At 44.9% G+C, this 13,974-nt stretch overlaps 2 protein-coding genes across 2 annotated transcripts; one reads left to right on the top strand and one right to left on the bottom strand.

The window, feature by feature from the left end:
- The first annotated feature begins 1,407 nt into the window (after positions 1 to 1,407).
- LOC148073795 (uncharacterized) lies at positions 1,408 to 8,746 on the top strand. Its single transcript, XM_087797774.1, is given in 16 exon segments — positions 1,408 to 1,539; positions 1,601 to 1,693; positions 1,747 to 1,916; positions 2,808 to 2,983; positions 3,052 to 3,190; positions 3,285 to 3,392; positions 4,370 to 4,489; positions 4,562 to 4,682; positions 4,720 to 4,828; positions 5,400 to 5,569; positions 5,629 to 5,797; positions 5,854 to 6,158; positions 6,215 to 6,490; positions 6,568 to 6,666; positions 8,450 to 8,541; positions 8,677 to 8,746. Coding segments are annotated over 16 exon segments (2,349 nt in total).
- A 30-nt stretch (positions 8,747 to 8,776) lies between these two features.
- On the bottom strand, positions 8,777 to 13,725 carry dnaja2b (DnaJ heat shock protein family (Hsp40) member A2b). The gene is made up of 9 exons (XM_087797430.1): positions 13,437 to 13,725; positions 12,031 to 12,090; positions 11,720 to 11,946; positions 11,531 to 11,611; positions 10,741 to 10,874; positions 10,479 to 10,675; positions 10,268 to 10,412; positions 10,072 to 10,199; positions 8,777 to 9,928 (listed from the first exon to the last, which is right to left on the bottom strand). Exons 1-9 carry the CDS (start codon positions 13,512 to 13,514, stop codon positions 9,740 to 9,742), a joined length of 1,239 nt encoding a protein of 412 aa, XP_087653556.1. The 5' UTR covers positions 13,515 to 13,725; the 3' UTR covers positions 8,777 to 9,739.
- Positions 13,726 to 13,974: the final 249 nt, after the last annotated feature.

Here is a 13,974-nt window from a genome sequence, read left to right on the forward strand (position 1 = left end):
TTCAACTAGATTGTGCCACATATGAAGCTAGATAAATATTCTATCTTTATTTTTCCTTCAACGATCTCCTGCATATCTTTCGCTCACTCGCACTGAAACGACTGATACTGTGTTTAGTCACTGATGTGTTGATGAGGCTTCATGAAACAGCTGATGAGGTATCATGATACAGTGTCTTCATTTTGAAAGACCACTAGACGTTACTTTCTCCTTTATTATCTTTGGCTCTGATCTATTAATTTAATAAAATAAAAATGTAATAAAGCCTCATCAAACCATTATTTGTGTGTATTAAATATTTTTTATCCTCATCCATTTGCTTTTTTATCTTATCTATATCTATTGGGAACTTGGGTCTCAAGATACGTTTCATTATTCAAAGTTACTCGCTGTAAAATTTGAAAGTGTGTTTCTGGCTCCCCCTGGCGTCGAAATAATTTACTGGAAATATTTGTTTCACGTTGCAAATTTTCTACAAATACATTTGTTTTCCAAAACAGGATAAATACTCTTTTTCTGTCAGTGTCTGGTACCATCTTCCTGGTAAGTTCAGAAAGTCTGTCAGTACTTTATTACAAAAAACAAGATGGATAAAGCAGAGTAATTGAGTAAGTAATTTATATTTCTAGAGCGCTTTTCCAGACCACAGTCACAAAGCGCATAAACAATCAAAAGAATACTCAAAAAAAATACATGCTAAAATGTTAAAGTTGATCCTGAAAGAAACTGGCAGCCAGTGAAAAGATTTAAGGATCGGAGAAATGTGAGTTCTTCTACTAGAGCAGGTCGTAAAGATCACAGTAAAAAGAATAGCTAGAGATTTCAATTACATGACAAGAGCTTCACTACAGTACTCAACACTTCTTGTATTCTTTCCCTTTTTCTTTTGCGGCGTTTTTGTCAACAAAAATAAAAACAAAAACATATTTTAATGCTTTTGTAATTTTCTATTGTTAACTGTATTTGAATATAATGTATTTATAATAAAGAATATACAACAATAATAAGGGTTATTCAACTTTTTTTTTTATCATTCACCTCCTATTCATAGCTAAAGCCTGATGAAACTTCTTAAAATAAGGCATTTTCAACATCTTAACTGTTTGTTATTTGACTGTAAAGAAAAGTTATAGTTAGACTTCAGTCATAGAATGTCTATTGTTTATTGATGATTGTTGTTTCACTCACACTAGAACGTGTCGCGTTTCGACTCACTGTCACTCTCACTGTGGTGAAGTCATTCAATCCAGCACTTGTATGCAGACGTGTGTCGTCATAGCAACCGCCTGTATAATTCATGAAGCCTGGACGGTGCAAACATGGATCTGGTAAGTTGTTGTATGACCTTGTATCATCTGATGGATAAAAAAAAAACACGTCATGTGACTGTTCTCTCAGCAGGACTGCATGTCTGGACTCTACGCGGCTCTTGGGAAGTCGGTGGGAAGTGAGTTTTCTCCCGAAGACGTGAGCTTCTTGTTTCAGCGAGTGTTCCATGTTCGCTCCGGCAGAGATGAGGCGTGTGTGGCCATGAAGAAGGTAACGGTCCTTCAGCAGCTCCTCACCTGCAGTGATGGACGTCCATGCATGATGTGTTCAGGTGTCAGCCAGAGACAGCAGCTGGTCCTGTGCCGGTGAAAATGTTCTCGATGTTCTGGTCCAGATGGAGCGAGAGAGGGAGGAGAAAGAAAAGGTGAGAGGGCAATAGAGAGTTGGTTTCGGAGCTTCAGTGAGTTACATCCGCAGATGTTCTGGGAACTTCAGCTGGTGAACGCTGGGAAGATGAAGGACGTGTCACGAGGATCTGAGACGTCCTCTCAGTGCAGGAGTGACAGACGGGCTGAAGACTCACAGAAGCGATGGACCATCAGAGCTTTGAGGAGACTCAAGAAGTCCACCAGGCAGACCTGGGCCAGGTGAGCAACAACTGAAGAAGTATGGAGGCAAAGAGAGAATGAGAGAATCTGTCCATCTGTCCATCCCTTCTTCTTTTCTATCTATCTATCTGTATCTGTCCATCTACTTTATACTTAAATCCATCTACCCAGCCATACAATCATCTCTTCCTCTCTCCCATCCATCCATCCATCCATCCATCCATCCATCCATCCATCCATCCATCCATCCATCCATCCATCCATCCATCCATCCATCCATCCATCCATCCATCCATCCATCCATCCATCCATCCATCCATCCATCCATCCATCCATCCATCCATCCATCCATCCATCCATCCATCCATCCATCCATCCATCGTTCCATGCCTCCCTCCACCTCTCACACCAACCCAATACTTCATCAGTCAATGCATCTATCCATCACTCCCTCTATCATCCATCATTCAAATCCTTCATCCATCCATCCTTCTTTCTATCCATCGCTCTTTTCCCCCCACTATCCTTCCATCAATCAATCTACCCCTCCTTCCTCCATCAGTCAAATCATGTATCCATCCTTCCTTCTATCCATCACTCCTCTCCTCTATCCATCAATCTTTCCCTACTTCCTATATATCCATCCCTCCATCGATTCATCTTCCTCTATCTTCCCATCCTCCCTTTATCAATTGTATGTCAAATATTCGTCCAACCATTAATCTATCAAATCATATGTCCCCCTTTTCCTCCCCTCCTCTCTCTATTATTCATCCATCCTTCCTTCCCTCCTTCCTGTCCTCTATCAATCTATCAATCCAACAACCATCTCTCCCTATTTCCCTCCCTCATCTCTCCCTCCTATCCCTAACCCAAACTATATCCTTTTATATTCCACTTTTATTAATGTGTCTTTTTATCTCATTTCAGACTGGTGTCCGAAGGTGTTCAAAGTATCTTCGCCTGCACTTGTCAGGACAGCAGTCTTGGGGTCATAGGTCAGGCCTGGGGATGGGTCACTCTGTCAGACGTTCTCCTGCTGGTGGAGGTGAAGTACGACGCGGTCACTCACTTGCTTTACACGGAGATGCTGCGGGAACATCACAGTGAGGACGGTTTTCAATAACAATCAGCAACAAAAATGTTTTCTAATATCTCGTCTCCATTGTCGCAGCTGCGCTGATCTGGGAGACCATGTCGCCATGGCAACGAGAGACCGAGGAGGCAGAGTTGGAGGACTGTGTGGAGGAGGCTTTGGAGTCCAGAGACCTGATTGGTTTGGCGCAAGTGCCCGGTTCTTTGAAGATACACAGGTAACAGTGAAGAGAGGTCAGGGCTGAGATCAGCCAGCTCCACGCCTTAAGATGAATGTATGTAATAAACATCAAGTTTTTTCATGTCCTTAAGTTTTGGTCCAGAATTTCGACGAACCCATTGGTCCACCGTCTCCCTCTTGTGGCGAGTAAACAGGTCCCGACAGCAGGAAAGAGAAGCCTTGTCTCCTTTGGGCGAGAGGTGACGGCCATGTTTTTATTAACCATCCTACTTGTTGCCTGAGAAACCTGGGTGTTGTATTTGATAAAGACATGTCTCTAGTTCAACACTGCAGAAAACTGACCAGAAACCGTTTCCTTCAACTGAGAAAAATCTCTAAACTTAGGAAAATGTTGTCGGAACATGATCTGGAGCTTGTAATCCATGCGTTTGTTTCTTCTCGTCTGGACTACTGTAACAGTTTGTTTTCATGTCTTAACAAGAAGGATCTGTCTCGCCTGCAGTTCATACAAAACTCTGCAGCGAGAATTCTGACCCGCTCTAGTAGAAGAACTCACATTTCTCTGGTCCTTAAAACTCTTCACTGGCTTCCAGTTTCTTTCAGGATCAACTTTAAAATTCTGGTTCTTACTTTCAGAGCTATTCATTGTCAGGCTCCTCCTTACATAACTGATCTGATCCAGCCTTACACCCCAGCTCGGGCTCTGAGGTCTGTGGATCAGAATCTACTTATGGTTCCACGCACACGGCTCAGGACCAGAGGAGAGAAATCTTTTCACGCTGTTGCTCCTAAGCTTTGGAACGATCTTCCTCTCTCTCTTTGTGCTTGATGGATCTACTGACTCCTTTAAGAAACATCTTAAGACGTTTCTATTTGTTCAGGCTTTTCCTTGATTTTCTGGAACTCCTGTGTTGGTCTCAGTATAATCTTGATCTTTAAAGTATATACTTTTTTGAGTATTGTTTTGATTGTTAAAGCGCTTTGTGACCCTGGTCTGGAAAAGCGCTATATAAATAAATATTACTTACTTACTTACTTACTTACTTACTTACCTACTTGTGATGCACTTTGTAGCATAGAGAAAATAAAAATAGCTATGACTGTCAAACACTATAATACCTCAAAAGGACGAGAGCTAGAGAGATGAATTCATGTATTATTGGGATTGACGAGGAAATGGATCATCATCGATCGTTTGAATTATTGTTTCGTCCAGATTGGACACGAAGAGCCTTCGACTCATGTGTCTCCACGTTCGCTGTGCGACTCTCAGAGCTCAGAGAGAGAAGAAGTCCTACAGAGCTCTTCTAGCCGCTCAGCAGTCCTGGGAGTCCTGGTGAGTCCTACGCTGACTCAGCAACAAATCGTAACCTTGAGACTCGTCTACTGCTTTCTGCTGCGTCTGCAGGCCTCGAGTCTCCTGCCCCTGCAGAGAAGATCTGGCCGCCTCCTGTCTGCACGGAGAAGACGACCACCACGGGGAGGTTTACTCCTTGTCGCCGCAGCGGGTGTGAATTGATCGCTGCATTGTTGCTGTAGCACTTGGTAATGATGTGTTCCCAGCAGGCAACGCTGCAGTCGCTGGTGCTGAGTCAGGAGGAAGAACGGAAGCAGCTGATCCGGGTGCTGCGGGACGTCTCCCTGGAGGACCTGAGGACACCAGGTGACACTTCTGGTAAATCAAAGACGCTGAGAGAGAAATGTGTTTGTGGGAGACTGTGGTTTGTATATTCACATCAACGCAGCAGTGTTACGACTAATGAAAACAGTCTAGAAGGCTTTTTTTTAGAAACACACTCAAATAAAAATATTGAAAATTCTAGGACAGTTAAGTATTTTGAGCACCCTGACTGTGGGGCTTACAATCGTCTTATGTTAAACAAGTATGTAATTGGAACTATTTGGGTTTCCCAGGGGATCACCTGCTTCTCTTAGTATTTTCTGCCCCCATTCTGGTCATCTCTATTCCTGAGTATATCCATACAGTTTAAATAAAACTTGACATATTTGACTTAAATACTTCTGCACTGAGATATTGAGACATAATAGATTCATTTATTTCACAACCTGATTTAAAAAAAATACGTTTGTACTTCTATTGGAGATTATTAAGATTCTATTATTCTATAAATACAGTTCCAGAAATGTTGCCGAAGGTTTCATAGAATAACTGAAAAAATATCAGTTCATCTGTTGTTATGTTTCATTCATGCACCGTTCTCCTCTAGAGAAAGATGCTGAGTCAGATCTGAGGTCAGGTTGTATGAAGAAGCTGCTCCGGGTCCACCAGCAGAAGCTTCCAACAGACTCCCCGCAGAATGAAGAGCAGCTGGAGGACGTGAAGGTGAAGCTACTGAGTCTGCTGCTGGAGCTGCAGGAGCAGGAAGCTTCAGGGCTGCTGCAGTCTCTAGTGACGGTGAGAAGACCAGCTCAACTGCTGCTGCTTCTAAACCCGCTGACTCGTGTTTCCTTCAGAGTCGACAGAGTCCTCGCAATCGTCAGTTCGAGACTCCGGTCTACAGCAAACTGCCACACGTTTCTAGCTCTGACCACCATGAAGTCCCGGCTCCTACATGTTCTACTGATGGTCAGCAAGTCATGGTCACAAACCAAGAAACCTCAAACACTGACGTCGTCTGCTCAGGTACAGACGAGTCACTTCGAATGTTGAACCGTTTTCATCCGTCCTCCGTCTTCCAGGCTGTGGGCTGGTGATGGAGGAGCTGCCGTACTTGGAGATCTTCTCTCCTCCTGATGTTCCTGGTTGCACTCAAGCGGTTGCTGAAGGTCGCCCTCTAGAGGAAGAAGAGTGCACAGCAGCGGCGGAGGAGGACCTGGAGAAACAGGCCTCACTGATCCCGCTGGCGTGGAGCAAACCCCCCGAGGAAGAGTCAGGAGGGTGTGCTGGAGACCAGACTCTGGTCCAGATATATGGTCCCAACTCACCTGAAGAAGGATCTGAAGACTTGTGCGGTCCTGCTGGTGATCCTGCTACGTCATTTCAGGTATTTCACTCCTGCTTGTGAGATCTTCAGCATCAACTGTGGGGTTGCTTTCCTAGCTTTGCATGGAGGTGACTCAGGGTCAGGAGCATTTACCTGCTGTTGAAAAGAAGAAGGAGAACATCTCAGCAGAGGAGACGCAGCTGCAGGAGCCTCCTCAGCTGACCCCAGGTCAACAACACCAACCTGCTCCAGATATCAAGATGCCACTCCTGGAGAAAGAGAGAGAACCTCAGTTGTTCCTGGAGCGAGAGCTGACCGTGCAGAACCTGGTGGACATGCAGAGGAAGGTGGAGCAGAAGCACCGGAGAGACAAGGAGAGGCAGCTGCTGAGGGTGAGAGAAGCAGGGGGGCGCTGAAGATGGAGGCCTTGCTCAGATCTGGACCCTTATCTGTTCGGTCTGCATCTCAGGTGCAGGAGCGTCTGTCCATCATCCAGAGCAGGAAGTCAGAGGAGGACGTGCTCGGACACAGAGAGAGACTCAGACACCTCACGCAGGATCTGGAGCAGGTACGACAAGGTGTATTGATATTAAAAAGTAGGGAATAAGTTACATTATGCAATCACAACAAATGTACCAAATATTATTTCCAATGATCTAACATAAAATAGAAGAATAAAAGTTAAAATTGTGTGAAAAATGTGTTACAACATAATGCAGTGAGGGTAGGGATGAGGGTAAAAGGTCAGTTTAAGTGATAAATGGTAATAATAATAATCATAAGTGTAACTTTGTGCACTTTTAGTAACGAATTAGAGGACACAAACACCTCAGGTTATCTATACAACCGTGGTTCTACGAATTTGTTCGACACCCTCTACAGCAGGGGTAGGGAACCTGGTCCAGAAAGAGCCGCAGTGGGTGCAGGTTTTTGTTCCAACCGATCAAGCATGTACAGTTTAACCAATGAGGTTTCAGCTGAACAAGCAACACCAGACTGACAATCAACTGATTACACTCCTAAGACACCTGATTGGACAAAAAATGTGTCCTCTTGAATGGTTGGAACGAAAACCTGCACCCACTTCGGCTCTTTCTGGACCAGGTTCCCTACCCCTGCTCTACAGGCTGTCGCTGACGGTCACCTTGAGGCTCTAGATGTTCATGGAGAAAGATCAATGCACCCAGCAGAGAGGAATAAGGCGGGCACTAGTTCTGACCCTCCTCAAAATGGCTGTATCGGACCCTCAGTGAGTTGGGCTGCTGATTCACAAGTGAATGGGTGTATAGGCTGTTGGGTTACCCCTCGTGGAAGCAGCGTGGCAAGTGTGCTCCAGGAGAGCTAAGAGAAAGAGACGCTCATCTCCTTACTTGAGACTCCTCTCAACAAGCTGTGGATGCTGCAACAACCCAAGACCTCGTAAACCAGGATGTGTTTAGTGACCCACTGCTTCATAAGCAGACACTCTTGCTGACGTGAGCCACCGTGAGAGACGCTATAAAGATATCGGAGACCAAACATGACCACAAACACACTAGCAAACTGTCGCCATCATCCCCTCCAAGACTGATGGCAAACACTAGCATTGTGGTGAGAGAAAACACACCAAAACTGAAAGTTCATAAGGAAAACCCAGAAGCGGACCACTCAGGAGATCAAGGAAAAGGTCAGAACCTCATACAGAAAGCAGGGTTTAGACAAAGTTGACCAGATATATCTCAACACCTTCTTACATTGACGCCATCTAAGAGACAGTTGGTAACAATTTCGTTGGTTGACATTACTGGGGCAGACCCAATTTTACGGCTCTGGTCCTCTCATCTGCATGTGACATTAGGAACCTGGACCTAGAGGTCGCTAGACCCCAATACCAGCTGCAGACAATAAGAGGTAAAGAGTCCAAGCTCAGGAAATTCTTGGTGCAGCCTCCTCCTTGACTCTACCAACATGCTGGCCATCACGACAGAAAATGCAAGCTCAATACATCGGTCACGAACTTCTTGTAAATCGCAAGCTAACGTGCATGTCGAGTGAGCTTAATTTAGAGCTACAAAGAAAATACAAAACTGAGATCAATATGATCAGTTCAGGAAATGCATTCAAGCTGCAACATCGGTCCTCAAAGCTGCAGCACCATCGTTCAGGGAACTTCAAAAAGACTCACATCAGAGCAGTGGATGCAACAGAACAGCAAGTGCACTGATCTTTTTCAACGACAGCCTGTTGAGGGCAGAGTAAAGTAGAAACATGTTTAAGATCTCAGAACTAAGATTCTATCGCTGCATTGAAAAGTTGGTGGACAGCTGTGGACGCAACTTCCTGTTTATGAGGCTGCTGTGGCGTTTGTCCAGGAGGACAGAGACCAGCAGAAGACTCTGGTAAGAGAACATCTGGAGCAGCTTCGGAGAGAACGTTCATATGTGATGCAGTCGAGAAGAGACAGGTGAGTCAGCAGACTACTGCGGAATCATTAAGATCCTTCATGTCCCTGAGCTTCACACATTTGGATCATAAGATCTAGAACTTGTAAAATGGTATCAGTAGCACTTAAGATAATTCTTAACTCCCTCTCTTTCAGGAACACTGCAGGATTGAAGGAACTTCTGAATCCACTTCAGAGAGAAGGTAAAGATGACGCAGCAGTTTAATAAACCTTAAAAACACAAACACTCACAGAGTCATGGTGAATATTTATTATACAGATTTATAATCTTCACAAACATAAGCATTAACATTATTTATCAATGGACCCTCCTCGGCCTAAATTACACGCGAGGGTCTCGTGTCGGCGGTCTGCAGCGGCTCTGGCGGCTCACAGCGACATCAACTGTGTGGTAGTGTCGCGGCTGTGGACGTGCAGGAGAGCCCCTGGAGACCGGGACAGTATTTACAGGTGTGGGACTATGACTTGGGCGGGACGAGGTCTATGATGAGGAGGAGGGGGGGGGGTTTATACAGCGAGAGCAAGAGTCGCCCCCACATTCACGTGTTTCTCTTAAAGTGAGCGTATATACACACACCGCAGTCCAACACAAGCCAAATAATATTAAAACTAATAAAACTAGAAAACATTCCACTGCAACTCGCACAAACTGAGCTGCACGACAAAGTTTGCGTCCTCCGATCAACGTAAAAACAGGTCTGAGCTGCGTGGACTCGAACCACAGGGACTTAAGGACAGCAAAGCTTGGACATGAGCGACACGCGACCAAAACCGTCTCCGAGGCTGTGGTAAGTTGGGGCGGGGGGAGGAGGGGGGGGCACTTCAAGAAGCAGGTGATGTTCGTGACACGTGTCCCCGTCGGGGGGGTTTTGAACCAGGATCCCGGTGCGTGAGGACATACAGCTCGAGTGACTTCACGTACAAGATCAACAATATTTGCACTTTATACATCTCATGAGGTTGAAATGAAGAAAAGTTAGAAGGCTCGATTGACCACAAGCGGACCCCGGGTTTCGGGTTCAGTCTCTGACCTAATGGCGGGGGAGAGAAATCAGTGCGGCGGCGTGTTGGAGCGCCAGAGACCTCTGCAGCGGTGACTTAAGAACACGGAGGGATGAGGAGTGCACGTGTGTGTGCGTCCAGTCTGGAAATCGTGTTAGCGTTGGACTGGCTCATGAAAGGGGATTCTAGTTTCAGTCTATTGATGGGCGCACTGCACCCCGGGGCCGTGGTGGCCGCCCTCCTCGTCCGAGCTGTCGTTGTACGCCTCCCGTCTGCCGCCGCCGCCGGACCCTTGGCTTTTGTCGAAGTCCGTCAGTTCCACTTCCTCCGCGTCCGCGGCGATGACGGGAGAGTCGGCGCGAGCCGGCAACAAACACTCCAGCTCCTGAAACCACCACAGGTTAGAGAAGTGAAGACGAAATCATTTAAATAAACACAAATATGAGATGCTACAGAATAACTGAACAGAAATAAATAAGGATAACAGTTTGTATTTAATTTAAAAAACATGACCACACAACGACTCACGTTGAGTTTCTCGGGGCTGATCCAGTTATTTTCGGGGAATTGAACGTCAAACTTGAGGTAAAGGTCTCCCTTCTCGAACGGGTTTCTGTACTGTGGCATCCCCTCGCCCTTCACGACCCGGATGGAGCCTGGAGAGGCAGGAGAGGCGGGTTAAGTCAAGACTCTGGGGGTCATTTAAACGCTCGGGGGGTCTCACCTGGCTCGATGACTTTGCCGGGCGGGTACTTGATGAGCAGCTGACGTGCGTCCAGGTGCGTGAGCGTGATCTGGAAGCCGCAGAGAGCCTCGACGAGGCCGATGCGCTGGACCACGTGAAGGTCGCTGCCGTCGCGACGGAAGTCCTGAGAAGAAAGAAGGGAAGGGTTGAAGTGGGACCAGGTGAGGGCGAGAAGCAGGTGCATCTGTACCTCGTGTTCCTTCTCCTGCAGCACCAGAACGATGTCTCCGGGCTCGACACCAGGCGCCTGGTCGGCTTCTCCGGTGTACGTGATCTTCTGGCCGTGTTTCATGCCCTTGTCCACGTGGACCTCTAGGAGCTTGGTCTCTTTGGACACTTTGTGGCCCTCGCACTTTTTACAGCGGTCCTTCTCGCTGATCACCTCCCCTGCAAGAGGAACAAACACAGGTCAGCACCTCTCGTGACACCGCAGTGGCGAGTCGGCGTCTAACCTTCTCCGTTGCAGTCCGTGCACACAGACTGCATCTGTTGGACCATCCCGGGAGCCAGTTGTCTGATCATGATCTTCATGCCTCGTCCTCGGCACGTCGCGCACTTCTGCACGGCTCCTGCCTTACCCCCCTGCCTGGAGGAGGACGCACAGTTTACGATGAGAACTTCAACACCGACATCTAACATCCAAGTTAGTCTCAGAAGCTACTCCCATAATTATGTTCAAAACTAATCAAAAAGATCCACATATTGACTTCCACTGACCTATTAAAATTTGAAGGCAACAGGCACGGATGGGCAGGCAGATAAAATGTATTGTCATTATTTAAACTTTTATGATTCAAGCATGTTTAGTCACTGCATTCAAACACCATATCTGTGTCGGTAAAGAGGAAGTGATCTGCCCGTGGAATCAAACCAGGCTGCACGGGTCAATACAGTAAAACCTACCACTTGACTATCGATCAACTACACATCTCACGCTCAGACAATCTTATGAAGCAACTCAAAAATAACGACAAAGGACACATTTTGGCAGCAGATTAACTTAAATCTATGAGTAATATTGTTTGACGTGTTTTTTGTTCCGTTTTGATTCTAGCTGTGTTTGGGGGGTCTTGTTAGAGCAGGACAAATCCTTCATGGATCCAAATGTAAAATCAGAACAAGTTTGCCCATTATCAGCATATACAGAAAATACTATTTAAAAAACAACTAAAATATGTTTGTTTTGGGCAGAGGTAAGTGAATGTTCTTGTACGGATTATAGGTTGTTTTTTTTCAACTCACCCATTGCAGGCGCCGCACAGAACATTCTTGCTGACCTGCAGTTTAGTGGTTTTGCCGTTGTAGAGGTCCTCAAGAGAAACTCTGGAAAACACAATTAAAGATTTGGTCCAAACATGAACACTGGATGTAACAAGGTGTATGTACAGCTGGACAATAACATTTATTTGTGACCGTTTCATGAAAACTCACTTGAGAGGGTGAATCATATCCTCTCCTCTCCTCCTGCCTCCGTTGCGCCCTCTGCCCTGTCCGCCCATAAAGCCAAACAGTCCTCCACCAAAGATGTGCGAGAAGATGTCGTCCATGCCGGGTCCACCGCCGCCTCCTTCCCGTAATCCCTGCTCGCCATAGCGATCATAGAGCTCCTTCTTCTCCGGGTTGGTCAGCACCTCGTAGGCAAAACTAATCTCTTTAAACTGGAACGAGGAGACAGAGTTTAATCAACAGTTAAATCACATACACGTGTTGGAAAGAACATGTCGAGTGGTCAACACTTGTACCTTGTCTCCGGCATCTGGATTCTTGTCAGGGTGGTACTCTTTGGCCAGTTTTCGGTAGGCCTGCGAAAAATCAAAGGAGAAAGACAAATGAGGGACCGTTTTAAGGCTGCGGTCTCTTTCAAGGGTCAACCCTCGACTCCTGTCACAAACAGAAGGACACCAGCAGAACATTACTCTGGGGGGTGCAAACCAACCTACGTTTAAAGTGTCAATACGCATCAGATTATTATTTCTTTTTACATCAAGTCATCGTATTTTGACAACAACAACTAATGGCTCTCTGATTAAATTCTAAATTAACACGATGATAACACTCCCTGTAACCAAAGATAGGTCAGAGAATTTCTTTTTGCACCTCCTGTGTAAGACTTTGATGCCTCTGTACAAAAATACACCAGAACGTGATTGAATATTACAGGACGTTCCCATTTCTCAACACATGAATTGGGAGAATTGAGAAAGAACAGCTTAACACCAGCCGTTAAGGTTTACAGGTAGTACCTAAAAAATAGGTTATTCTGAAATTTAGTTACAGAGTCACAAGTTTTATCTCGTAATACTAAACCTGAAAGTAAAATGAAGTAAAACCAAAACTCTGAGATAAGAACTTCTGTTAAAAGATAAAGTTTGAGAACATTAAGTAGTTTGAACAGATCAGAGTCACTTTACTTATCGATAAGAATGATAAGAAGTTTGAAAGGATGATTCGTGTGTTTAATTCATTCGTTGATAACTCAGGTTAACTTACTTTTATTCAAATAAAGACCGACTTAATCGGCGATCACCATATTGAAAAAACACGAAACATCAATTTCACGTCAAATGGATAAATATCTCCCAAATACCGGAAGCTAAAACATTTTAAGTCAGACATTTTGTTTACCACGCAATTTACATTGTTTGGCGGACAAACAATGAAAATGTAAAATTACGTAACGTTTATTTAATCTTAAATGCAAACCTGTAAAGACAACCGAACGTTTTGATGATAAGGAGTTCATATTTTAATAAGAACCTGGCTTTTTTACCTCGTAATTTACGACAATGGTCGGGTCTACTTGCTGAAACCTTCCGACTACGTACTGGAAAGCTAGTACACTCGTGGTGATTAACTGTCCTCCCAGGTGTTATACAGTAAATATCATAGAAGTACACAAAAAAGACACGTGTTATCTGAAAGTGATAAAGTAAAGCAGGGTTTGTATGCGTTTTTTTTGAGAATGTGGCGCCTTTAACAACCAGGCGGTCTTCAATTGTCGAAAAGCTAAAGCTAACATGACACGGAAGCTATGTAGCATCCGAAGCTAACCTTTAGTAAACACGCTAATACGGTCGTTTCTAGGCCATATTAAACTAATCGCGTGAATGGAGTTGTTGTTCGGCCCTCGCTTGTACGAGTCACCTACCTTTTTGAGCTCATTTTCAGTGGCAGAGGGTTGAACTCCGAGGATGTCGTAGAGCTTTGTATCTACAACGTTCGACATGATGCTAACCGGCGAGCACAGAGAACGAGCTGCTGCGGAGGTTCAGCTGAGAGACAGCGGCACTGCGGGTTGCCAGATACTGGAAAATACACATACGCGACAGAAAAATAGGATTCCTGCGAACCAACCGAATCACTTCCAAGATTAGTTCCAAAAAAAATGATCACGAGTTATTTTTTATGCCTTCTTTTAACTTTCTATTATAGATGAGAGACCTAGAAAAAAAACTGTGTATTTCTCAACACCTCCTTCCTACCTTTGTAATGGTTTTATCTAACAGTGATGCGTAGAGTGAGTGATAAATGCTCAAGTCGACTTTGATCGACAAAAATCTATTATTTTTTTCACCGAAATCAAAGACATGTATATAAAATGTAAATCAATCAAAGGAAGTTCAGAACAGGTTTCATTATTAAATGTTTCAAATAATGTTGACGCCCTAAAATTTGTGGTCAATAAC

This window comes from Callionymus lyra, chromosome 8 (assembly GCF_982586985.1).
Source record: "Callionymus lyra chromosome 8, fCalLyr1.hap1.1, whole genome shotgun sequence".
Classification (NCBI taxonomy): Eukaryota; Metazoa; Chordata; class Actinopteri; order Syngnathiformes; family Callionymidae; genus Callionymus; species Callionymus lyra.